The 26,453-nt window shown below is 36.4% G+C and overlaps 1 protein-coding gene across 1 annotated transcript; it reads left to right on the forward strand.

Annotated features, from left to right (window-relative positions):
* Positions 1–930: 930 nt before the first annotated feature.
* On the forward strand, positions 931–25,923 carry SKIL (SKI like proto-oncogene). Its single transcript, XM_028503119.2, has 7 exons — positions 931–1,175; positions 2,785–4,563; positions 16,387–16,484; positions 17,863–18,095; positions 19,992–20,239; positions 20,728–20,952; positions 21,598–25,923. Exons 2-7 carry the CDS (start codon positions 3,469–3,471, stop codon positions 21,751–21,753), a joined length of 2,055 nt encoding a protein of 684 aa, XP_028358920.1. The 5' UTR covers positions 931–1,175; positions 2,785–3,468; the 3' UTR covers positions 21,754–25,923.
* Positions 25,924–26,453: the final 530 nt, after the last annotated feature.

The following is a 26,453-nucleotide window of genomic DNA, read 5'->3' on the forward strand; positions in this document are numbered from 1 at the left end:
AAAAACAAAAACCCCTCGCTATGCACTGTAGAAACATGTAGTTTCTACCTCTATTTTGGAACTGAGAGAGCAGTGTGCTGGGGAGGAAGGCTGAGAAGTAGGAGCCACAGTTTCCCCCGGGTTTCGCCGGAACCTGAGGCGGCACTCGGGTCTGGCCCGATGGCGGATGGAGGTCAGCCCGGGGAAGGCGTCTGGGCGGAGGCTGCGCGGCCAGGCAGGGGCCGCCAGGGAGGGGCGAAGCGCAGGCAGCTGGCAGGGCGGCCGGAGGCGGGAGGCCCCGCGGGGGCGGGGAGCAGTTCTGGCGCGCCCCGGGGAGCTGGGCCCACACAGGGGGCGCCGCAGGGCGGCCGCCACCCGGCTGCCTCCGGGGCGGGGCAGACCAGCTGCAGCTCCGCGGGGGGAGGGTCGCCCGTGCCTGACCTCGGGCAGGGGCGCTCAGCCGGACGTGCCCAGCCTCCGCCCAGCCGGCTGCTGGGGTCGCGCACAGTGCACCGTGTGGCCGCCCTGCCCCCTCTCTCCCAGTAGCGTGGCCACCGAACGGCCAGGGCGCCCCCGGGTCTGGCCCGTCACCTCAGAGCAGCGAGTGGGGCGGGGGTGGGGCGGTGGCGGCCCCAGACAGCGGGCTGGGCGACTCGAGGAAGGAAGGAGGGAGGGTGGCGGTGGGGGTGGGGCGGGGAGGGAACATCCTGTCTGCTCGGAGCGCACCGCAGACAGCATCGAGCGCCAGCCGCCCAGACGGCGCGCAGGGCCAGGAGCATGGGGTGCGCGCCTGGGGGGTGGGGGAGGGACAGGTCCGCGCGAGCACGGCGACTGGGCGACTGGGCGGGGGAGCCCTGAGGAGCTACAATAGGCCGGAGGAAGGCACGCGCGCGTCCCCGAGGAGCTGGGAGACGCCAGACGGCAGCGACAGGGGCCCATGTGTGCGCGCGCGCGCGCGTTGCCGCCGCTGGCTCCGTTCCTCTTCCCTCCCCCTCCGCGCCGCCCTTGCTCTCCCCCGGGCGGCCGGAGACGGCGGCGGCGTCTGCGGGAAGCCGTGTGTCTCCGCAGTGACGTGGGCGGGCCGAGGGCTCGGTGACGTCAGAGGGCTGTGTGTAGCGATGTGTGTGGGGTTCGGAGCCGAGCCGGCACAGCTGAAGGGAGCGGGCGAGCGGCGGCGGCGGTGGCGGCGGGCACAGGTGCGGTCCCGGCTTACTGGGGGTTGGTGGGGGGACGCGGCTAAGACGGCGGGAGGCACACGACCCCTGAGGAGCCCGACGGCTAAGGCAGGGGTAGCGGGGAATTAACAAAGCTGGTCGAGTTCCCCTGGGGCGTGGAGGCCGGAGTCGGGGGTCCGGATGCGCGAGTCCCGGGTGGGGTCAGGGCCATGGGGGGCGCGGGGCGGGTATCCTACGGGGGATCATGCCTCAATGACCCGGGTGGTGGGCATGGGCAAGGGAAGGTCGCTGCACTTGACCTGAGCCGTCGGAACCCTGGAGACTGGGACACCCGTCATTGCCCCCCCCCACCCCCGCGGGTCCGTCTGCTCTCCGCGGGGATGCCCCGGGCTCAACCTGATCAGTCGGCGCCCGGCGGCGTGGGGATCCCGGCTCGGCGCCCCACCAGCTCCCTGACCATTTTCCCTCTGGCCCCGGGGAAGCATAGGTATAGCCCTAGGGGTGCTGGGGTGACACCCGAGAACTTCCCGTGGAGAGGGTGCGCGGGGGATTTCCACAGTCCTCTGCGCGGCCTCCGCAGTGAGGCCGTGTTAGGAAGGCACTTGGGGTTGTCCCGAGATCGCGGGTGGGGTTGGAGGACTCCTTTTCCTCCATTTCCCCTTACCCCCTTGCACACCCCAAGGCGTTCTGGGCGCCTTGTCCTCCACTCTTCCTCCCCCTCGGGTTTGAGATGGGTGGGTAGCTTTGCGTGGGCGGAGGATTTCAGGTTTTGGGGGACTCCCCCATTCTAGGTCATGCCTTCTGCTCTCTTCCTTGGTTTTCGTTGGCTGAGGTGTTCCTGTGGTGGCCGAAAGTCAGTACATTGGCTAGTGGCCTTGGTTCTTAACCCTTTGGGTCTGTTTTACGGTAAATTGCGGGGAGTTTGGGAGGGAAAAATTTGTATGTGTTGGATTTCTTTTGGATCTTCTCTCAGAAAAGAAGTGGAAGAAGAATCTTTCCTTTTTTTCTCTTCCTCCATTTGCATTCTTTGTGAGGTCTGTCTGCCTTGTGCTTTTTGTCCCGGATTAGTGGTGTTCAAGGATAGAGAGTCCCAGGCATGGAGGCCATAGCTTTTTGGCTTCCAGTAAGCAAATTAGCCCGTCTATTAAAGGAAAGTTAATTTTTGCCTGCATTCATTCCAGAAAAATAGCATATACTGGCTAAATGAATTAATTGTAACTTCCTTACATGTGATAGATAATGTTATATCAGATTTTTTTGGATGAAATTGGGTGTTTTTTTTTTAAAGGAGATGAAGTAATGGATTATTTTAGTTAAAATGGCATAACTGAGAAGCCTCTGGTACTGAGTTTTGGGAGAGATGATCTGTTTGAATTTCTTCCTATTCTGAGTTGGAGTAGCCCTCTCCCTTGTGAGGGACATTACTGCTCCCTTTACCTTTTTTCCAGATTGCTTTCCTATTTAAATGAAGGTTCTTCTAGTTAACTGGTGTTACAGTTAAAGAAATCACTCAAGTGTCACCTTTGGTAAAGTGAACTCAGTTTAAGATTAAGAAACTGGTTTCAAACTGACCCTTTGGCCTCTGGAGCAAATTCAAATGTAACTTTCCCCCATCCCCCTTCTCTTCCAGATTAATTAAAAGAAGAATGAACAGCAGTTCTTGAAAATAACTGGGCAATTTTTCTTTAAATCATCTTTAATTGTAGAAGTTCAAGTGGAGTCAGAGGCTCTTATTGGTGGGAGAATTTATACAAGCCTTCAGTTTGTCAACACAGACCAACAGATCATCACTTTTAGAGAAGATATTTTTTTTCCTTTTTTGGGGTCTCTGTGCCAAAAATTAAATTTGGGTGCATCATTTTTATGTGTTTGTGTCTAGGTTTTATGTGCAAGTAATCTTACGAACTTTCCACTTGCTTTGTTAAAAGCAAACCAAACCATTGCATCGAACCTGGAAACCTTGAGAGAACTGGTAACTTTATTTTAATACATATTTCTGAAGAATTTAAAAAAAAACGAAGGCTTCCTCAGAGGTGTGCCTCTTAAAATTCTCTTATCAGAGACAAATTTTATAGCATTTGCAGTGAAATTAACTAGAGTATAAGCGTAGAACCAAAACAGCTGCAAAACCTGTTGAGTAATTTAGGATCTCTCTTTGGAAATTTAAATTTTCTATGAGTTACCATAGAAATTTTATGTAACTTACCATACATAAGTTACCATACATATTGGTATACATTACTCTTTTCCAAATACGCAGCTAAATAACAATGCAAGTGTCAGACTCACTTATTTAACACAATAGTTTTTACCAATGGAAAACCTACACACAAATTTCTCCTTGGTTCAAGGCTCAAATAAAAAAATGAATGGGATGGGAGGTGATGGCAGCCCTCCAGTGAAAAAAAGGATGACAGACATTCATGCAAATGGAAAAATGTTGATAAACAAGATGCCAACAGTAAAGAAGGAACACTTGGATGACTATGAAGCGCCGATGGAAACTGATGGAGAGCATGTCAAGCAAACCTGTACCTCGATGCCTGAACCTCTTCATTTAAATCCCAGTTTGAAACATACTTTGGCGCAATTCCATTTAAGCAGTCAGAGCTCTCTGGGTGGACCAGCAGCATTTTCCGCTCGGTATTCCCAAGAAAACATGTCACCTGTATTTCTGCCTCTTCCATCTCCTCAGGTTCTTCCTGGTCCACTGCTCATCCCTTCTGATAGCTCCACAGAACTCACCCAGACTGTGTTGGAAGGGGAGTCTATTTCTTGTTTTCAGGTTGGAGGAGAAAAGAGACTCTGTTTGCCCCAAGTCTTAAATTCTGTTCTCCGAGAATTTTCACTCCAGCAAATAAATACAGTGTGTGACGAATTGTACATTTATTGTTCAAGATGTACTTCAGACCAACTTCATATCTTAAAGGTCCTGGGAATACTTCCATTCAATGCCCCATCCTGTGGGCTGATTACATTAACTGATGCACAGAGACTATGTAATGCTTTATTGCGGCCACGCACTTTTCCTCAAAATGGTAGCATACTTCCTGCTAAAAACTCATTGGCTCAGTTAAAGGAAACTGGCAGTGCCTTTGAAGTGGAACATGAATGCTTGGGCAAATGTCAGGGTCTGTTTGCACCCCAGTTTTATGTTCAGCCTGATGCTCCGTGCATTCAGTGTCTGGAGTGCTGTGGAATGTTTGCGCCCCAGACTTTTGTGATGCATTCCCACAGATCACCTGACAAAAGGACTTGCCACTGGGGCTTTGAATCAGCCAAATGGCATTGCTATCTTCACGTGAACCAAAAATACTTAGGAACACCTGAAGAAAAGAAACTGAAGATAGTTTTAGAAGAAATGAAGGAGAAGTTTAGCATGAGAAATGGAAAGAGAACTCAATCTAAGGCAAGTTTTTTTTAAAAAACAGCAATTTTGAGTAACAATAATAGTTTACTTTGAGATCAAAAGTTTATAATGTGTTAAGGAACTGTTATGGCTCATGTGAGAAGAAAATATACAGATGTACTTAATATGTTTATATCACACATTTTAGGCTATAAAAGTGCTTTCCTATGTGTGTGCTCATTTGAGCTTCCAAACAACCTAGTGAGAAGATTAAGATTATTCCCATTTTACAGATACAGAGACTGAGGCTCAGAGATAAAGTGGTTTTCTTGAGATTATATAGCCAGGGAGTAGAGGGTTTGGGGCTTCTTTCTCCAGTGATGTCTTATCTTTTTCACATACCCTGCTTTTTGATGACTAAATCTGTTGTTTCCCTAGGATTCAAAGCAATTTACACTTTGATGTTCTCCATTTGCAAATGGTGTAATAGCTAGTCAAAACAGTTCTGGAGATGGGCTCTAAGCAGTGTTTTTCAATTGTATGTCTAGGATTTTGACATTGCTTATAAATGTGGGTACTCAGGCTTGATCAGAAATGGGAAACAAATGGAAGTGAAAGATTTGTGATTCTAGTAACCAAACAAAATTTTTTTTGAAGAAAATAATTAAAAATTATCACAGCTAAATAAATAAACTATATTAGACTAAATGTTAACATGAAAATCTGTCAGGAAAGAGATCTTAAACTTATTTATCCCACTGCATTATCTGGTAGGCTGAACTAATATGTTTGTTCTAAGGGTTTGAATGCTTGGGTAATACGATTTGGGTTACTAAATATTTGGTTTGTTGGTATGATTTTTAAATATATTTTTCTACTTGATTAAAATCAGTGTAATAGTTAATACTGCGTATTTAAGATGTGGCAAGCATTGTTCTTGAGCAGTTTTACATGTATAATTTGATTTGTACAGTGAAAGGTTGGCCATGTTCCATTTTAACAATTTAATTTTTCCACAGGGTTTTCATTTTTTGAAATAATTTCTGCCCTTTCTACTTCACAAAAGAAATGAATGAAGTATGTTAAATGCCAAGGTTGGCCACAGCAAGACAAGAACTTGGGCTAGAATCTAAGATTTGGTGTCTTGTGCTTTATTATGGTACCTTTAAGCTGCAGGGATGTCTAACCTTTTGATGTCTTTAGGCCACACTGGAAGAAGAAGAGTTGTCGTGGGCTACACATTAAGTACAGAAGCTCTAATGAGAACTGATGAGCACAAAAAGGTTTTAAGTAAATTTACAGTTTTGTGTTGGGTTGCATTCAGACACATGGACCGCTTTTGGCCTGAGGGTAGCGGGTGGGACATCTCAGCACTGTGAGGTTTTGAGTGAAATTTAGTGGAGTGGAGTTTCAAGAAAGTGATTTGCTTTTGAAGCACCATGAAGATAATTTTGAACTTTTAAGTCAGGCTAGTTGATTACTTACTGCTTTTCAAAGAGGGTTGGCATGCCTTCAAAATTCCTTGCCTATGGCTATTAGGTAAGTTCATATTTTTCAGGTGCAGTTATAACATTTTGAAGCAGGATTGAATTCAAACCACATTGCTGGACTTGCTTACAGCTGGCCTGGTCCCATGGTGAAGCTTCTGCTTAGAGATTATCTTTATTCTCAAAATATGGAATGTCCCTTTTGATATTTATGATGTCTTGCCCTAAGCTATGAAGGGATTCTACCTTGACAGTCCGTTGGTGACCACAATATTTGTCAGATATTCTTGCTTTAGTCTTTGTTGCTCTGGCATAAACATTTTTGCGATAAACTATTTTGCCTAATGTTTCTGCTCTGTGTTTGTGAGAAAATATCTGAGAACCATGATGAAGGTTAAAAAAAAGATGATGAATTTACTTAAGTGAAACTGAATGTGTTAGGGTTTGGTTAAAATTGAAACCATCCTTCATTTGGATATGGCCCTTTATTGTCTCAGAACTTAATAATTTGAATTCAGTTTTTATTTGGAGAAGATGTGAGATTTTCCCCCCATCTTTTTGCTGCTACTTTTTTGGCCACTGGTGTATTTTGGTATTGTTGACAATTGTATATGGATTTTAAGCAATTTTAGGGAACTTAACATTTCTAGTAACCCTTAATAAAGGAGATTTTGGGGGAGTTTGCATGTAATACATACTTGAGTGGTGGTTTTGTTGTGCTTGCCACTTCACATTTAAAAAATTCATTCCTCAAAACAGTGAGGTGGGTTTTTTTTGAAGGTCTGTTGAACGAGATTTCTCAGATGACTGGTAGGTGGTAGAATTAGGAGTTCAATGCAGGTCTTCTGACTTGAATTCTAGGAATTTTAACTTTTTTTCCTCTAAAGCTAATCCAGTAGCAGAAACTGAATTTTGAGAAACATTAACTTTTAAAAAAAATACAGCTTTGTAAAATAGTTCTTAAAATCTGTATTAACTTGTATATGGACTCAGGTATTTAACTGGAAGGAGGCAAGGAGAGAGTCCCTGACGAGGGAATTGTCATTATTTTCTATGAGTTGGTTGTCAAACAAACCAAATTAGACCCCGAAGAAGGTCATTTTAAAATGCTGACTGACTGTGTTTTTTTTTAAAGTAAAAAATATACTAGATGTATTAATTTCATATGAAGGACTCTGTTTAGTGTGGGTACTAATATAATGTTATATCTCTGAGTAGTCAAAGTATTGTTTCTGAATTTAAAAATAACCTGAAACTAAATAGGCAGTTGTTTGAAATGTAGCAACTGTTATTTCTAAGGATGGAAATTATATTAGTAATTATCACCAAACTATTTGCATAGCTAATAGCTATTTTAATTTGCATAGATACTAGCTATATTTAGATGGGAGAAATAAGTGGTGTTAAGGTCAGTGTTCTAAGTGAAAAACTGACTGTATTCTTTGTAGAAGAAGCTAAAGATATATTTTGAACTTCCTTACCCAGGTCACCACCACAAAAAATGTACTTGATTTTTAGTATATATGCCTAGGTTGCTTTGCAAAATGGTGTTACAAAACTTTTTTTCTTTTGGTATCATTTGAATGTTTTGTACTTTTTGTTAGAAAAGTGATAATTGTATTTTATAGTATACACATATATACAAGAATATCATATTCCTGATTTTTCTCCAAGTCCTCAGTGGGTATTATTTATTAGATCTAATTCTAATTTTGTTGACTCATATTTCTGTCTATAGGTAAAGGTTATTAAGCAAAGTGATCATTTATAAATAAAATTTGAAGGGTGATTTTATGATCATTTTGAAGCACATTAGAAAAGCTCATTTGTCAATTTGATAATTATTGGTGATTCTTTACTATTATAGCATGTATCTGATAGTCTTCACTAAGTTAAAGAGTGTATGTTCTTATAAGTGTATATATTTTTAAATAGTTAGATTTCTAACATTTAGACTTGATTACTAGGTAAGAAAAATAATACAGCTTTTACTCTGCTGAGGGAAAAGCAGTCTTATAGATTATCTGTGATACAAATAGATGACCTAAAGATACCAACTTAAAAACATTTCTCTTAAAGCTTACTATTTTTAGTTTTGCATTTTCCTTTGTTAGTTTTTGCAGAGATCTTTGGAAAAATCGTACAAAAAAGCTCTCCCTCTTGTAAGCTTTTACACTTTTCTTTAAGAAGTAAATACACCTCCTTGTTGAGGAAGCAAGGAAATATATCAGGGAAATGGGCAACTAACTACAAAAGGTAGTGTTAGGACAAAATGTGTTCCAGTAATGACTGGTAGATTTGATGATTTGTTGTATCAGTATATAGTTTGCATTTTGTTATTACTGTAATTTTTGATCAGGTGAGGATAGGTTAGAATCAAAGTATTTGTGCTCTTATGAGGGACTAGTATGAATGTTTTTGTATAACTTTCCAAAATTTAATAATTATCTTCATGATTTTAGAGGCTATTTCCTGTTTTCCCAGAACATAGTTTAGTGCCTGACATGTCAAAGGCACTCAGTGAAAAAAAACTTAAAAAAAAAGTTAAATACATTTTTGATAATACCACACTTTATTTTAGAATATTTGGAATTTTCTGGAAAAGTGATGTTTTAACCTTTAATAAACACATGATTTGAGAATAAACTGTTGAATAGGTAGCTGATCAAATGAGAGAATGGATGTGACGCATTTTGGGAGTTAAGAGTCTAGAACTGCAAGATGGTGTTTTAAACTATTGAAATATTTGCTAGTATGTATTTGGGGACTTTTTACTTCCCAAGCATCTTGACTTAGCTAGAATTATGTGGTTATTTCTAAGACATTTGGTGAGTATTGGGTTCAAATGTATCTCACTCTTAGTTGTTTGTACGTAGTAGTTACACTAGTTGGATACTTACTTAAACTAAAATGAAGTATGCAAGAAGAAAATGCAAAACTGGTTATGAGAATTATGTTATAGGAGGAACATTTCAGTGAAATCTTTACAGTGGCTTTGTGAATAGTGCCCCCTTATGGTTTGGGAAATACAGAGTCTGTATTCATTTACCATTAAAAAATGGTAAAACATTTAAAAATGTTAATATTTTTAAAAAGGTTTATGATTTTAAAAACTTAAAAATTTATTCTTTTGGTTTGAAAAAATGAAACTTCAAGGAAGAAAAAAGTATAGGTCTGAATCATTGTGTAGTCAGCTAATAGTGTTCTCATAGCTATGCATACATTGTAATTTATGCCACTGGGAGAATAAGGAAGTAATCAAGAATTAGGTTAATTTCAATCTCTTTAGAATTCTGGGACTGGGAAGTGATTGTGGAGCCAGAACTCAATTTGTTCAAAAAGAGGTAAAACTAGTTTGGGAATAGCTTTAGTAATGGCTTGAAACCTGTATTTTATTCCCATACAGAATTTTGATCTATTGAGGGTTCAAATACATAAAATAATTTAAGTATTTTATTAGATTACAAAAAGCAAAAAGAATATGTAATTAAACCTTAAACATTTTTTAAGGTGTAGTTTTCTGCAATCACTAAATAAAGTATTACACCACCATTGTAGGCAAGAAGGAATGAATAGGAAAGACAATTAAAAGTCATTTTGATTTCTGTACTTACAAATGGGTCACAGAAATAGTGGGTAAAGACTACATGGAGGTGCCCTGAGGCAGGAATTCATCTAGTTTCTGAATCTAGAATGTGGTAGATGCTTAATAAAGCATTGGGTAATTGAATGAAGAATCTTAGTTGCCGTATAAAGTTACCAAAGATTTTCAAAGAGGAAGATAGGATTAGTTTTAAAGCAAAGTGGCTGTTTTCATTTGTGATAATGAATGAATTTTGAGATTTCAAATAGTATTAAAAGTGCGTATTTTATTTACTGTATAGGAACAAAGAATAAAAAATCTTGTAAGAAATTTACTAAACACCATTTGGTAAATAATACTAGGAGTTTTAATTCATGTTAAAAAAATTTTTTGGTGTGATTATGGAAGTAATATAGGCCTAATTGTAAGTAGATAATGAAAAAAGAAAACTCTGAATTTTATTATGGAGTGATAGTTACTGTTGGAATTTATTCCTTTACCTATGTAATGCTTTGTAAATCTGTTGTACAGAAGCATCTATAGAATGCACAAGTGTTATTAATACAGGACTAATTGAAATAGTAATATTTGGGGCCAATTTTAAGACGGTTCACTTAGAATAGTGTTTTTCAAATTGCAATTTGTTATCTATGCAGCCTTTCTCATCTGGGGTTCCATGAGAGGAGAATTAGACCCTACAGAAAATGATTCTGAGTGATGGTTTGTCATTTCTTCCAGGGATGGTATATAGTCCTGTTCTAGATGTTTTGAAGAGAAGTTAATTCATTGTATACAATGGATGTGTTGGGGCATTTGGGCTTCATTCTCTGGAGAATCCCAGTTGAGAAAGAGCTAGGAGAGTCTTGCAGTCAATTTAGTGGGTTACCAGCATTTAAAAACAATGACTCAGTAAAAAATAGGGTACATTGCATATAGTAAAATCAGTTAATGTAAAATTTGCCAATGTCAGTTTACATTAGTTGAAGGCAAAAAAACCCTGAGATTATAATTTTTTAAAGCATATATGCTGAAATGGGAGGAAAACCTTATATTTATACAGATTGAAACTGACAACAAATATTTTAGTGGAAGTCATGTGAATGGAGATTTCCAGGTAATCGCAATGTTAAATGGTTTGGGCACTACATAATCAATTACAAAAATTTTATTTTTAAGAGTTCCAGGAGTTAATGGGATTTTAAAAAAGTCAGTTCTTTATTTTTTCCAAGTTGTAAAGGGAGTGATACTCTACTACTGACTTAACATGGCTTTGTTTCCACGAAGGATTTAAGATTAATAGTTGCACATTACAAGAAAGTGAGCCTTTGTTTTTTCTGGGAGCATTTTTAAGCACTGTAAACCTAAAACTGGCTTTGTGAGGTAGGTGGTATGATATTTTAGTGTGTGAGAACAGCAGGTATTGCTGTAACTCCTGAAGATCTGTCTTTAAGTTAGTGAAGGTACTTAGATCATACTGTTCTAGTTTTGCATCAAGTTGATTAATTTTAATAATTACAAGGAAATGAGGTACAAGACTTAAGCCTTAAAATCCCTTAAGTAGCTATTTGCTACCTTGTAACACTATTCCTATTTTAGTTGTTGAAACACTCATTCACAACATATTGGAAGCACTGAGGAAACCTGATCCTAAACTGAAGATTCAGTTTCTTTCAGTAAGAGTTGTTGGCAGCTGTCTGGTAGGTTATCTTTTGTGTCCTTCTGAAATCATTTATTGACCACTAACAGGTATATTCACTTTATAGCTAAAGAGTTACTACTTAACTATGTATTCAGTCATGTGTTTAGTAAGGTTTGGAATGATTTATATTGTAATATGTATTTAATATGCCATATATTTTATTTCTTATGTAATCACACCATTAAAGGGATAGACTGCTAAATTTAGCAGTCTATTAGCGCTTCATATACTTACCGTCTTATAAACACCAAAATGTAAGTAGGTATGTTTTATATTTTCAAAAATATTTTTTCCATATGTTTTAAAAAATTTAATTCTGATTTTTGGGTGGGAATTTGGGAATCCCATCAATATTTTGAAGCATTGTCTTGATTTTTTTAGTTCATTGATGTTTGTTATTAGACTTAATTAAATGTCATAAATGTTCATCTGTTACTGTAATTAAAAACAGAGTGCAACCTAAAAGCAAAATTTATTACTGAAGATAAGTCTAGGAGTTTTAAAGTTTGTTTGTTTGGTTTTAGTACAATTGGAATGTTTGCATGTGAATAGTACTGAGTGGGTGGAATTGCTTTTGTATCTTAGAAGTAGGGACAAAAATGCCTGTTGGTTTTTTTGTAAATGAAATCAAGTTATCTGAATTATTTCATTGTGAGACTAATAAGCACTATCAAAATACAGTGGTTCTTTATTAGGAAATCTGATTATCAAAGGACTCTGGCATATATATATAGCACAATAAGTTGAAATTTAGAGAAACTTTCAATAAAACATTTCTCTAGTTTTTACTTATTTAAAACAACCTCTTCAATGTTGGAAATGTTTAAAATTTACTTTCATAGATGTCACTGGTTGTTTTATGACTTAGAGAAAGAACCTTTAGAAGAAAATGAAGTGTCTGAAATTTTTCTTATATTTCAGTTGAGGATGCCATCTGTTCATTTGTGGTAGATAATGGTGGGGAAGATGGGTGATAAAAGCATCTTAAAATGTTGGGGCTCTAACTTAAGCTACTAAATAATCTACTTCACTTCTTTGCCAAGTAATGTAATATATTCTTTTAATGTTTAAATACACAAAGGGAATAAATTAGTCTCATATTGAAAGGTAAGATAAACGATTGCAAATGCTCATCTCTTGGTATCTTAATTTTTATTCCTGATCAGTAGTAGCATTACTGCTGTGCCATTTATATTGTTCTTTTTTTTGAAGACCTAATTTGTATGTAGAAACAAATGCAGAATAGATGAAAAAATCTGGCATGCCTGTGAATGTTCTGTTGTATAATATGTGCTTTTCTTAATTATTTTTAACATGCAGTTAAGATAATTTGTTCTAAATGTGTTTATGGCTTACTCGAGCATATTAGGTAGAATTAGCTCCCAACATTTTATTATGGTTAACATTATGAATTTCCATACCATTTATTTTATTTAATTTGTAGATCTGATCTCTAAAAATACATCTCAAAGACCTTTGGCCTCTTTGGTACCTCATAGAGTAGGATGTGGAATGTAAGAGTCTATTTGTGAATTTCTTGATAGCAGCATAATCTTGTAAAAGGCCACCCTGGGAGTTAATGAGTTATGTTGTTATTCAGAATTCATTCAACAAATATTTATTGAATCCCTACTACATGCCAGGCATGGTGCTAGGTACTGAAAATGTAAAAGTAAGTAAGAAAGACAGTCCTTGACCCCAAGATGCTTTTCAAGCAGAGACTAGACAGCCCCTTGTCAGGGATTTTGAATAGGGAATTCAGACATTGGCTAGGGGACTGCACTAGGTGATCTTTAGGGAAGATTCCTTCAGGACCCCTAGTCTGTGACTCTTAGTGGGATTGTGTGAGAATGGGAAATCAAATAAAGGACAGAAACTAGAGAGGGATGGATGTTTAAAAATACAAGGTTAGAGCAAAAGTAGGTTTTGAAGTATGCAAAACACAATTTATTCTTGTATTATTATTTATTAATTGTATTATTTTCCATACAAACAACTGTAAACCTACTTTTGTCCCACCTTGAATATGAATGCTCTAACATTTACTTAAGGTGGCATCTAAAGTGTAGAGACATCATATAGAAGTAAAGATAAACTGAGTTTGGGTCAAGTAAAACTTAAAAGCAGATAAAAGTAAAAAGTTGAGTAAAAGTAAAACTTACACAAATCAAGCTGTAGAGTTTTTAAGTGATCAAAATTGAGTTAGATTTCAAGTCAAGATCTTTGAAGAAGAATTTGCTTTTCTGAAGAGTTGAGCCCTGACCTGTGGTTTCAATTGTTTGGGTGTTGTCCTGCAAAGCGAAGGGTTGCCAGTTCAATTCCCAGCCAGGGCACATGCTCATAAGCACCTCCAATGGGGTTCGGTCCCCATTTGGGGTGCATATGAGAGGTAGCCTATCAACGTTTCTCTCTCAACATTGGTATTTCTCTCCCTCTCTTTCTTCCTCCCTTCCCCTCTCTGTAAAAAGAAATAAATAAAATCTTAAAGGATTTGAGATTCCAGTTATTCATAATAGGAAAAACTTTTGAATATGTAAAATGATTTTAGTAATTTGAATTTTTAAAATCTAGTAGCAATTGATTTCTTGAGCAGTATATCCATGATTGTTTTAAATATAAAATGAATTTAAAGTGGAGCTTACTTTATTTTCTAAATAATGAGTTTAACAAGTGACTTCTAGAAAAGAAATTCTCATTTAATTCAAGCTGATCTTACATTGCATTGATGTGTTAGCATGAGCTTATCCATGCTAATTAACACCTCTTTTAGCTTACAGTGTTGGGGTGACAAATGTTCTGCCTAAGTGAATTTTCTAGATAAGGAAGCTACTTTTTTCAGCGCTAACCGTGTGCTTTAAAACTTTAAACTTTTTTTGTTATTTCTGAAATGTCATATAGTTTTGATCTTTTTATGTGGTACATGGGTATGTTCTATATGTGATATACTATTTATATAGTATAACATACAATATAATTTATTGTGTTGGCTGGAGACTTCTTAAATATCAGTTTACTCTGTTGTGATGTTGGTAGGAGACAATTGAGATATATTAAATCATTTGTTTTGGCCCTCAGTAAAGCCCTCAAATTGTATTGCTTTTTGAATAGTTTTTTATGTTTGCGTCCTGTACTTCACCCCTCTTTACACTCAGCTGTCACCAGGCATCTGTCATTGAGTATTTTTGTTGCCAGCAGTCATTTCCTTTTCTAATTTACTGGTAGAACTAAGCTGTAGGCTGAGAAACTACGCAGACTAGTGAATAGTTTTCTTTATTAATAAGCAGTTGATTTTGCCTCAGATTCTGAACTTTTTTAGAATATTTGATCAAGATTGTAGAGTTAAAAAAATTTTACTCTCATAGAGTTTAGAGGTCCTCATTGAATATGTAACTCTTAAATCCTTTCAAAATACCATTCTTGCCTGGCTGGTGTAGCTCAGTGGATTGAGCATGGGCTGCGAACCAAAGTGTCGCAGTTTGGATTCCCAGTCAGGCCACATACCTGGGTTGCAGGCCATGGCCCCCAGCAGCTGCACATTGATGTTTCTCTCTCTCTCTCTCTCTCTCTCTCTCTCTCTCTTTCTCCCTCCCTTCCCTCTCTAAAAATAAATAAATAAAATCTTTAAAAAAATACCATTATTTTTCCTATGATCTTACGGTATTGTTAGTCTTTCAAGTTCCTTGCCCAATAGTTCTTAACAAAAATGTTGATCTACCAATACAAATGACTATATTTTTATTTTTGGCTTTTAATTGGCCCTAAATCATCTCCTGATTGGTCAGGTGGCTGTATAATGTGTGCTCCAAAAGCTGTTTTCTTTCTGTCTTCAGCCCCTTGTGTTGGGGCAGTGGGTTGCTTGTCAGGCCTTTCCTTTCCTGATTAGTTTCTTCCTCATTGGTTTCCTCCAATAGCAGGATCTCCCTAATCAAACCATGGACAGTTTTATGAATTTGGTTTTGTTTTAATCACAACTGCTTAGCATCTGGAGATGTTTCCATTCTGTTTTACTTAGTTTCTTGGTTCTGAACTGGAAATTAGGACATCAGGCAAAACAGTTTTCCTAGTTCTTGGTGGTGGCTGTCCCCTGAGGGCAGTGTTCATGCATCATCAAATGAGGATGTCATTCTCCATGCACTTGACCTGGTTGCAGAGGCAGACCCTTTCAGAGGCAGGGTCAGGATTTTCAGCTCTCCTTTTTGTCTTGTCCTTCCTTTTTCTCCTCCCCAACTCCCTTCTCCTTCACTTCACTAGATTTGTCTGTTAACTTCCTATCTTTGTTGCTCACCTACACAAGGTGTTCTTTCAGCTCCACTTTCCTCTTCCATTAGTAAGCTTGCCCCCTTTTAAGGTACCCTTTTCCCAGAAAGGCAGGATAATTACTATAATATGAAATGTGTATGTAGGGAGGGGGACAAAGTATAAAGCAAACCAAAATAATAGAGAAGCTAGTAACACAGGTTATTCTTTTCTTTTCTTAGTTTCTGAACCTCAGCTTTCTAATCTGTGAAATAGAGATCATGATATCTACTTAATGATGTATTTGTTAGAATTAAGTGGGTTGTATAATGTTCTTATCAGATAGATGTTCAATAAGTAGACAGTTACCTTCTTTTCCTTTATTGACAGGTACAGTTTGTGAGGAAATATGGTTCTCTTGTGGGTGTTAGCAGACAAAGTGGTTTCACAGTTTGGCAGGGTGCTTACTGCTATAGAATGTTATCTATATGCTAACAAGTACTGTGTAAATGCATTATATTCTAGCTGATTGTAGCAGAATGAAGAAGAATCCGAAACAGTGCTGTACATTTGCAGAATACTGTTAGTTAAAATGGATTTTCAAAACATTTCATAAGTATGACATTGGATGAAATCAATTCTGGTAATCCCTGTTAACATGAAACTGTTTTCATGATGGGATGAGCAGTCTCTTTGAATTTCAAGTGACCAGACATGGTACTTTTAAGGAAAGATGGCCTTAGTAGAAGATGATTCTTAATATAACCTTCTTTTTCAGGTCTCCAGAGATATCTATGGCCCTGTCAAGTTGACATATTAAAATTTTAACTATCACATCTCCTTTCAATAAACTTCTTCCCTTCTACATTTTTCTACAGATAGATTCACCATCAGGAATGGAATTACCGTCATGGTATCCTGTTATAAAGCAGGAAAGCGACCATGTTTCTCAGACACATGCATTTTTACACCCTAGGTGAGTGGGTATTGTCACATTAGTTTAGTCTTTGTTCATTTATTCATTCATTTATATATTCAGCCAGCATCTATATATTGGATACTATTCTATGGCATTGGGAATTCATTAGTTAGCGTTAAGCTTTCTTGTTCATCCATGAGATGAATCGTAAATTGTGTTGAACATTTTAAATAACGTTTTCTTGTGTTTCTATGTGTTTTTTCTTAGAAATAGGTAATTTCATTTTTGCTTGAAGTAAAAAATGAAAGTTTGTTTTAATTTCCTTAGCTCCTTTCAAGAGGTAAACCAGTTCCTCAAAATCTTGATGTACAACTTTGATATTTTAAAAAGAAATCTTTATGTACCTTATTCTCACCAAGCATAGTGATGAAGAATCTCAGTCTTATTTACATTAGCACAATTCCATTTTACTTCATTTGAACTCAGTCTTTGGACAGTATTAAACCTGTCAGTTTTCTTAGCAGAATACTGAGTTTTCATCCTTAGAATTCATCTAGTTGATAAAAAGGAACAAAATAGATGTATCCTATACAAAGAAAATGATATATAAGAGGAGATTATTTAGAGATTAGGAGATAAAGTGTCATGTTAAAGTATATCAAGTTAAATGGTTGTATCTTTTGGCTAAAGTTTATACAAATTACAGTTAATGTGGTACTTAAATACATAGCTCATATCTGTTCTATGAGTTTCTCAGATGATATACTGAACAATTTTATGTGGACTTCAAGCAAAATTGATAGATGGCCCTTTGATCATAGTTTTGCACAATTTATTATTGCTGTTTTATCAAATACATAGATAGTACTAAAATATTTTAGGAAGACTGTTTTGTGGGGTTTGATACAAGGAGGGCTGCCCAGAAGCTGCCTCTTTTCTCCCTGAGCTATTAAGAAGGAAGGGTGTGGAGAGCTCATTGGGCCTATGCAGGCCGTAGCCATGCTGTGTGGGATTGAGTCAGCCTCACCATAACAAAAGAGCAAGGATTTGTTGCTTTACAGGGTGATGGGCAAGAAAACAGAAGCATATAGTGTTTTCTTTCTGGCATAAACCTTACCTACTTAGGGCTGTTAAGTGCTTCATGCTTTTAGTTCTCAGGTGGCTTTGAGGGAAGGAGAAGAAACTGATGTGTTTTTCTAGTGAGTATCCTTTTAGTGTTAGAAATTACTTTTTGTAAAATAACAAAATTCCTCATGATTTTGCTTTTACTGTTTAAAACACTGACTTTTTCAAGAATTCTTTTCTGTTTTGACCCTTATTTTCTGAGTTATATTGTCTGTTTTGATTGAAAAAAATTGTTTAACCATAGAAATAGATGTAACACGTTTACTTTTTACTTACATGTAATGTGTCTTATGCCTTTCTTTGTTTTCAGCTACTACTTATACATGTGTGATAAAGTGGTTGCCCCAAATGTGTCACTCACTTCTGCTGTATCCCAGCCTAAAGAGGTCACAAAGACAGAGGCAAGTAGATCCATACCAAGACAGTCAGAGAAGCCCCACAGTAGTGGGAAACATCACAAAACAGTGTCTTATCCAGATGTCTCACTGGAGGAACAGGAGAAAATGGATTTAAAAACAAGCAGAGAATTATGTAACCGTTTAGGTGAGTATTTAAAAAGTATTAGGTATTTAAAATAAAATATCTAATAAACACATTTAGCATTTCCAGAGGATTTCTATTTAAGAGAATTTTTCAAATAGCTGAAGCTTTTCTTATAAAAAATGCTGAGTGACTACTTATAACCTCAATTGCTGTACTTTTCTAGAATGATGGTAGCTATGGAGGCTAATGAGATAGCTATATAGGCTGCATGGCTTCATACTGCCACCGATTTTTGTTTATTTTTCCCCCCTCCTGCCTTTTCTTGGCTGTCAGATTTCTTCAGAAGATCTTTATGTCTCAAGTATTTCTAATTTGCTGTGAACTGAAAAACCATTTAACTTACAATGCTAGGAAGTATATATAAGAGTAGTTAGGTGTAGGACTCAGGGAAACTTAGTCATGGTATAAGGAAGGGTTGAAAACTGAAAGCTGTGGGAGCCAGGCAGATGGCACAAATGCAGAAGGCTGGCTGGACATCTAAAAAAAAAAAAAGCTGCCTAGTTACAGTGCCTTTTATAATACTGTGGGCCAAACAAGATATGTTCGCTCAAATGCTGCCTGTGTATAACCTCCATGTAGCAGCAGGGCTTTGCATATAGCTTAGGGAAGTATGACAGGTATTTCAGCTTCGTGGGAGCAGTTGAAGAGTCTTTCTAGTCATTTAACTGTTTTCATAGATAGTTGAGATTCTTGGTGGGGGATTTCTGTACTTTAATTTCGAGAGTTTTAAAACTTAGTTTTCTTTGGATTTAAATACGGCACTTAATTACTGTTACCATTATGTTCTATTTGCATTATATTTTATTTCACAAATTAGTGTATTCTAGTGACTTAAATTACTGGATTATAATTTACCTTAAAATTTACACATTTAATATGTACAATTCAGTTGTTTTTAATAAATTCGCAAAGTTGTACAGTGATCATAACTAAGAACATTTTTGTCACCCCAAAAGAAACCTTAATACATTAGCAGTTACTCTTCATTCTCCCATTTCTCCAGCCTCTTTCAATACTAATCCATTTTTTGTCTTTATGGATTTGCCTATTCTAGACATTTAATATAAAAGGGTAGTGCAATGTGTAGCCATTTCTTGTCTGGCTTCTTTCATAGTCTTGATTTCTATAGCTCTGTAATAAGGTTTGAAATTGGGGATTTTTAAGATTCTTTTGCCTTTTTGTATTCCTTGCATTTCCATATGAATTTTAGAATCAGCTTGTCAATTCCTGCTGCAAAGCCAGATGGGATTTTGATAGGTATTGCATTGAAAAAGTAGATTAACTTAGTTTACTAGCTACCTTAGTCTATTTGGGCTGCTGTAGCAAAAATACTGTAGACTGGGTGGCTTATACCAGACATTTATTTCTAAAAGCTGGGAAGTGTAAGGTCAAGATATGAGCAGATTTAGTGTCTGGTGAGGTCGTCCTTCCTGGTTCATAGATAGCCATCTTCTCACTGGGTCCTCACATGATGGGAAGGATGAGAGAGCTCTGTGGAGTCTCTTTTATGAGGGCATAAATCCCATCATAGGGTCTCCACCCGTAAGACCTAATTACCTCCCAAAGGCCCAAACTTCCTAATACAATCACATCAGGGGTTAGGATTTCAACATGAATGGGAAGGTGGGTAGGAGTCACTAACACTCAGATCATGACACCATCTTCACAATATTAAGTCTTTTAATCCATGAACATGAGATGCCTTTCCATTTATTTTCAGTGTCTTTTAGTTTTCATTGTTCATGTTGTGTACTACTTTTGTTAAATTTACCCCTGGGTATTTTTTTTTTTTTAATTTCATTTGCAAATGGAATTTTCTTAATTTCATTTATGGATTGATCTGACATTTCAACAGAGTGATATTCATACTTTGTTACTTTATTTTTGCCTCTTAAGATCCATCAATCTCAAATAATTCTGTAAGTAAAAAGAAACCCGAGTCTACCACTTGCAACTCAATCAGAGACACAACCAAGGTGGGAATTGACCATGATGCTGCAGCTTCATCTTCATCTCCACTTCCTGTCAGAGATGTCATTTGTGAGGACGATAAGGGAAAAATCATGGAAGAAGTAATGAAAACTTATGTAAAACAGCAGGAAAAATTGAACTCCATTTTGCAGAAGAAGCAACAACTTGAGATGGTAAAATAGTTACCTAATTTAATATCCCATTATAAAAAGATACTTGTGCATATTCTTAGGAAAAGTCAAAACCAGTTGCTGCAAACTTGTTTAAGATTATTCACAGTTTTACATTCAAAAGCAATTTTAATATACCTTAAAAAATTTTTAAATTGATTTTAGAGGAAGAGAGTGAGAAAGAGAAAGAAACATCCACTTGTTGTTCCACCCATCAATGCATTCATTGGTTGGTTCTTGTTTGTGCCCTGACTGGGGAAACAAACCTGCAACCGTGGCATATGGGACGATGTTTAACCAACTGAGCTACCCCACCAGGGTTAATGTACTTATAAATGTTTAGAGAAAAGTTTTTCAAGACAATCACTTTTACACAGAGTTGCTATGACACCTGAATTTTAGGTATTTTATGTAGTATTTTTTCCTGAATTGAAATTTTTTAATTTGCTGGAATTAAAATACAAATTGTATTGTGATTCTTTGTATTACAGGAAGTTGAAATGTTGAGTAGTTCAAAAGCAATGAAAGAACTCACTGAAGAACAGCAAAATTTACAGAAAGAGCTTGAATCTTTGCAGAATGAACATGCTCAAAGGATGGAAGAATTTTGTGTTGAACAGAAAGACTTAGAGAAAAAATTAGAGCAGGTAATGAAGCAAAAATGTACCTGTGACTCGAATTTAGAAAAAGACAAAGAAGCTGAATATGCGGCACAGGTAAGAATTACTCAGTTTGTGTAGTGTTGCCCTTTCAACGTGGAAGTTGAAGCTCTTACCTTCTCTATTAAATAAATTAATTTTATCAAGCTCATTTCATTTTGCTAGATTTCAAAATGGATAATTCTGTTAAACAGCTTTATGCTTCTATCAAACCAAGATGACTTTTTGACTTTGATTGCTTTATTACTTGAAACTTTTATTGGGTTTCTGTGGTTTAGTTGCCAAAATTGCTAATCTCTAGATATTGGAATATCAAGTATTACATTATTTTAATATAATATATTGGCTTTAAAATGGACAAATTAACAAACATGAACTGTTGCCCACTATGTTTAAAAGCACTGAGCTCACAACTTAGAGAACATGAATAACACTTAAGGTGAGCAGGCTGTGATGATGAGAGGTACACTAAAGTGCAGGGCAAAATACCCTAGGAATTTAGTTCTCTTGACCCATTGTTTTTTCCCTCATTCAGTGTCAAGTCAAAGTCAGATTAGTAGTATTAGATATTTAAGGAATTGTATATGTGTGACATAGTTCATTTTGTAAAGAGTAATTTGAAGGTAAATCTTTGCAGTGATGAGAGTATTAAATGGAAACAGAAACTGAATGGAAACTGACACAGTCTTTTAAATCACACAGTTGGCAGAGCTCAGACAGAGACTGGACCATGCTGAGGCTGACAGACAAGAACTCCAAGATGAACTCAGACAGGAACGGGAGGCAAGACAGAAGTTAGAGATGATGATAAAAGAGTTAAAGCTGCAAATTTTGAAATCAAAGACTGCTAAAGTATAGAAACCTTTAAAGAGATTCATCTGTATGTTCTGACAGAGTTTATTTTTGTTTGTTTGCTTTGCTAGTTGAATTCTGAACAATTTACCTGCATGAAGATAATTAGGCATTCTATCCATTTGTAGATCAGAGAAAGTGAAGAGATTATATATTAGTACATAAATTTTTACATTTCCAAATGAATGAAAATGTATGTTTCTTTGTACTTTTTCCCCAAACAGCTTAGTAACAATACTCTGTTTCAACTATTAGATAATCTGCCTATATTTCTAGTGCAAATCTAACAGTTGTAAGATTACAACTTCTTGAAAGCTGCATTGAGTGATAGAAAATAGTTGTGAGTTTTGTTACCCATATTTCAGACTCAAGTTTAGGTACAATGGTGGCATCATATTTCAAATATATAGAAATATTCAAGGAGTTGAATCTCCATTGTTTTCATTAACACAATCTTTTTTGATACACTATACTCATTATTATATGCAAGATTTGTTTTTATCTTATTCATATTGTGGAATGAATTTCTGTTCTCTACTTTTTAAAGTTTTATGAGAGAGATTTTATCAAAAAAAGAATTTTAGTGGTGAGGTTATGGCACACCCATGGACATAATGGGGAAGGATAATATGCTTCATTATAATCCCGCTGCTAAACAGAAGAGGCAGTTGTAATTTTTTTTTTAATATGGTTATATTTAGATTTTTTTTAACACAGAAACTTCAGGAGAGGGAATAAATGTAAAAATTTCTGGACTTCTGTTTATGTTGTTAATAGTGGTGTTGAAATGTTACTGTTCTTGAGAAAAACTGATACCATCGATGTACATCAGTTTTTATACAATTCATAATCTTCCTGTACAGTTTTTATATGTAGTTATGGGGCTTACTGAAATTTATATAATGGACTTGTTTTCCTTGATGCCTTTGTTTTCCTTTAAATTGTAAAATATTAAACTCCTTGAAGGTTATTTTTGACTTTTGTATGTTTAAATGTTAAGTCTTATCAAAATTTGCACAAATGGACCATTTCAATTACTACTTAATGTCAAAATCAGGAATTTATAGTCAACTGATATAGTTTATGATAGATTAATATAGGGAAGTTTAGTTATCTGCTACTAAAAGATTTTTAGATAATTTTTAGAAGACAGGAATCACATAGTTTGGGAGAAGGGCAACATCTGCACTTTTTTTTTTGCACAGAAAAGTGTCGTCCTTTAATGACAAAATTTGGTATTTGTTAATTCTTGGCTTAGAAGGTATTAGGTAAAATTTTTAGTATGCATTTTTTAAAGGCAGTTTCCTGAAGCTACAATTGATACTATTATCCCATGATTTTTATGTTCTCATGTTCTTGCCTAAGGTACTAAATGAAATTACTTGAGAGCTGAATCTATTTTTAAAATAAGCTAGTCTTACATACTATTCCCCACATACGTAATAGGTACTGTAATGGTATAGAACTTCAAAACCCAGTAGGTTATCACCTAACAAGTTATTTTCATGTTTTGCTTAATGGTACTAGTGTATCCTAAAAGAATTCTCAAAGTATAGTTTTTCACTAGAATGTGATCTAAATGTGCATTTCCTGTTTGACATTTAGATTTTACTGTATTAATCCTGCAATTTAATTTGTTGATTTTTGGAATCTCCTCAAGGAGGAACAAATGTTTAAAAAATGATGTACAGGAGCAATGTTTAAAATAACACACCTTTATTTAGATACGCAGAAAGAAAAATCAAGGACATTCTATGATAAAGTTTCATTTTGGTTGTGAATTAGTTGTGTCACAGCTAAGCTTTTTGGGAGACAAACTTAAGCCCCTATAATTTCATTTATTTTTCTAATTCACTCAAGATCTTCCTAGTTATGTTATTTAGTAAACGATAAGCTTACTTAATTTTCAACCCACAATTTCTAAATTGCTTAATCTTTGAAATGTTACTTTAAAATTCTAAGCAGTGCTTAAACACCTTTGAATTATCATAAACTCTTAATTTAGAATTGAGTGAAATATTTTTTCTACTCCTTCCCATGATGAAAACTTGTCACATGAAATTGTGTAGTCATTTTCCCAAAGATACATTGATGTTGCCATAGATTTCTGTCTAACTTCCTTGAGAATAGTTTTTTAGTCAATTGTAAATATACCTATTCTAGTGAAAAGTAATTTTAAGTTAAATTGCACCACATAGCTTGAGATTACAGAGATTTTTGTAGTACTTTAAAAGTGGCCTCTGCTAAATTATCTTACCCTTACAAACTTTTCTATTCTTTGCATGCTCATTTTGTGTGTTGATTGCTATCTTAAAGTTTGTTTTGGTGTTGCTTTTGTGTGCTATTCATTAGGCAAGCAGATTTTTCCTCAGATTTTATAATATTCTTCTTGGGAAAAATATGAAAATATTAACTTTAAAAAGCTGCATTAAAGGAATGGCCTATCAGAGTGCTGGAGCATCTTTAGAAGGAAGAAAATATAGAGTATTAGCTTAGGGGTGATAGGTGATGTTTAACTTGGGTGATCACAGTTCCTGTACTCTGACCTTTATGAGGAAAAGAAACAAAATCTATAAAGGTAGTAAATGTAAAATCTGCTGTCATTGAGGAAGCTCCAAACCACCCTGATTTCACAAATTAATTTTTAATGCTATGAAAGGATTTGACCAACAACATAAGTTTGGCTTGTGATTTAGTTTTGTAAAGCATATTCTTTTGCTTGAATTTCTGTGTCCATGAAAATTAGGATGTTTTATGCTTCTTGAACTAATTTTATAGCATATTTAATATATTACTAGTTGGAATAGAAAATCATTTGTACATATCGAATTACAAACCAGTTACTAAAGTAGGTGAAATAGACTGAGTACAATATATGCAGGTTCTTCATTTATTAGAAGTGACAGAACAACCAATGTATCTGCATACCTGTGGACTCTGAAGGAAAGTGAAATGATAAACGAGCAATATGAAACATGCTCAAGATATTTCCCTAAAATCAATTGGAAAGCTGGTGATGAAGGTTTTTGATCAGCTTCTAAAATTTTCTTCTCAATGAAAAGACTGTGTTTTGATTGCTTAAGGAAGAATCCTCATTTTTATTTGCTTTTATACATTTAATCTGCACGGCAGGACATGAAAAATATAATGACAAGTTGTGCTTATACTGTACATCTGTTTCTGTGCTTGGAACTACTTGTTAATAGTTTTTATTGAACCTGTCAGCAATAAGGGACACAGTGGGATTGAATGATTTAAACAGCTTAATTTTTACTAGTATAGAATACTTAAGCATTTCCATTATTGGAAAAATTTATATAGGTATTCTACAATGTATCTTGTTTAAAAGGACAGTCTTTTTTAAAATATCAATTTTAAATGGCTTTAAACTACATAATGCAATTGGGGCTTGTTTTTTTTGTTTGTTTTTTAGTAATAGAATTAAATGTCTTATATAGTGCTACTGTTTTTGAATTAGAAAGTGATCAAATGTAAACACTGAAATTTAAAAGTTAAGCCCAGAAAACAAAATAGGGTATTAAATTCATTGAATGTAAAAGAAATTTATGATTTTCTTCAATATACATACCTCACTTGAAAATAAAGCACAGCATACTTAAAGTAGTTCTAGTAAAAAAAGTCCTACTAAATTGCTAAATTTAGGACACCTTGTGGGAAATTATAGTTAGGGAAAAATAAAATATACTTACTCTTAACCATCCTGTTATACATATTTGTTTATCCTCATAATTTTAAGCCAACATAGTAGTCCTAAATTATTTCTGAATTTTTTAATCTGTGAAGGCAGTAAATGAAATTACCTGTTCTGCAACTGTTAAATTGTTGACTACATTGACCATAAATTCATTATAAAATTTTGCCAATGATGTACAGTTTTATGGTTAAAATTGCTGTGGTTGGTTGTATTACATGACACAAAACTGTCCTCTACCTCACGTGAAATAAAATATTTTATATGGTTTTACTATAAAACAAGACTCATCTATCTGGTCACTTAGTTTACAAATTTTGAATTATATTTATTGAAACATGACATACTGTGCTCTTAGCTTATACCTCAATTGTATTTTGTGCTGTTTTCCATTTTCATGCCTTGTAAATAACTTGTACAGATTGTGGATTAAATTCCAAATAAAAACTTTTAATGCCAATAAATTGTTTCAAGCCATTTTAGTATCCTGTGTAAGCTTATCCCTTAAAATTGACATTTTCTTTTTCTTTTTCAGTTTAAAGTCTGATTCATTACACACTCGGTAGTTAAGGCCTTTTTTTAAAAAAAAAAGCATGACATTTTATGCATACTGACTTTTAGTGATTCTTCTCTTTCATGATGCTTGGACTTTTACATCCCCACTTCTGGTATTAGTTATCTGTCACTGTATAACAAAATGTAGCAGCTTAAAACAAATACTGCACATAGTATCTGAGGGGCAGAATCCAGGAGCAAGTTGGAGTACACTTGTGTTGTTCCCTGGGGCTGAAATCGTCTGAGGGCTTCATGGCTGGAGGACCTGCTTCTAAGGTCACATTCACGTGGCTGTTGACAGGCACTTAGTTCCTCTGTGCTCAGCTCTGCCTATGGAGCTCTCCATAATGTGGATGGCTCCCCGCCTGTGAGTGGCTCAAAGGAGAAAAAGAGTAAAGCCGCCATTTTTGATGACCTAGACTCATGTCCTACTTTGCCT

The sequence above is a fragment of the Phyllostomus discolor genome, chromosome 2 (genome assembly GCF_004126475.2).
Source record: "Phyllostomus discolor isolate MPI-MPIP mPhyDis1 chromosome 2, mPhyDis1.pri.v3, whole genome shotgun sequence".
Lineage (NCBI taxonomy): Eukaryota > Metazoa > Chordata > Mammalia > Chiroptera > Phyllostomidae > Phyllostomus > Phyllostomus discolor.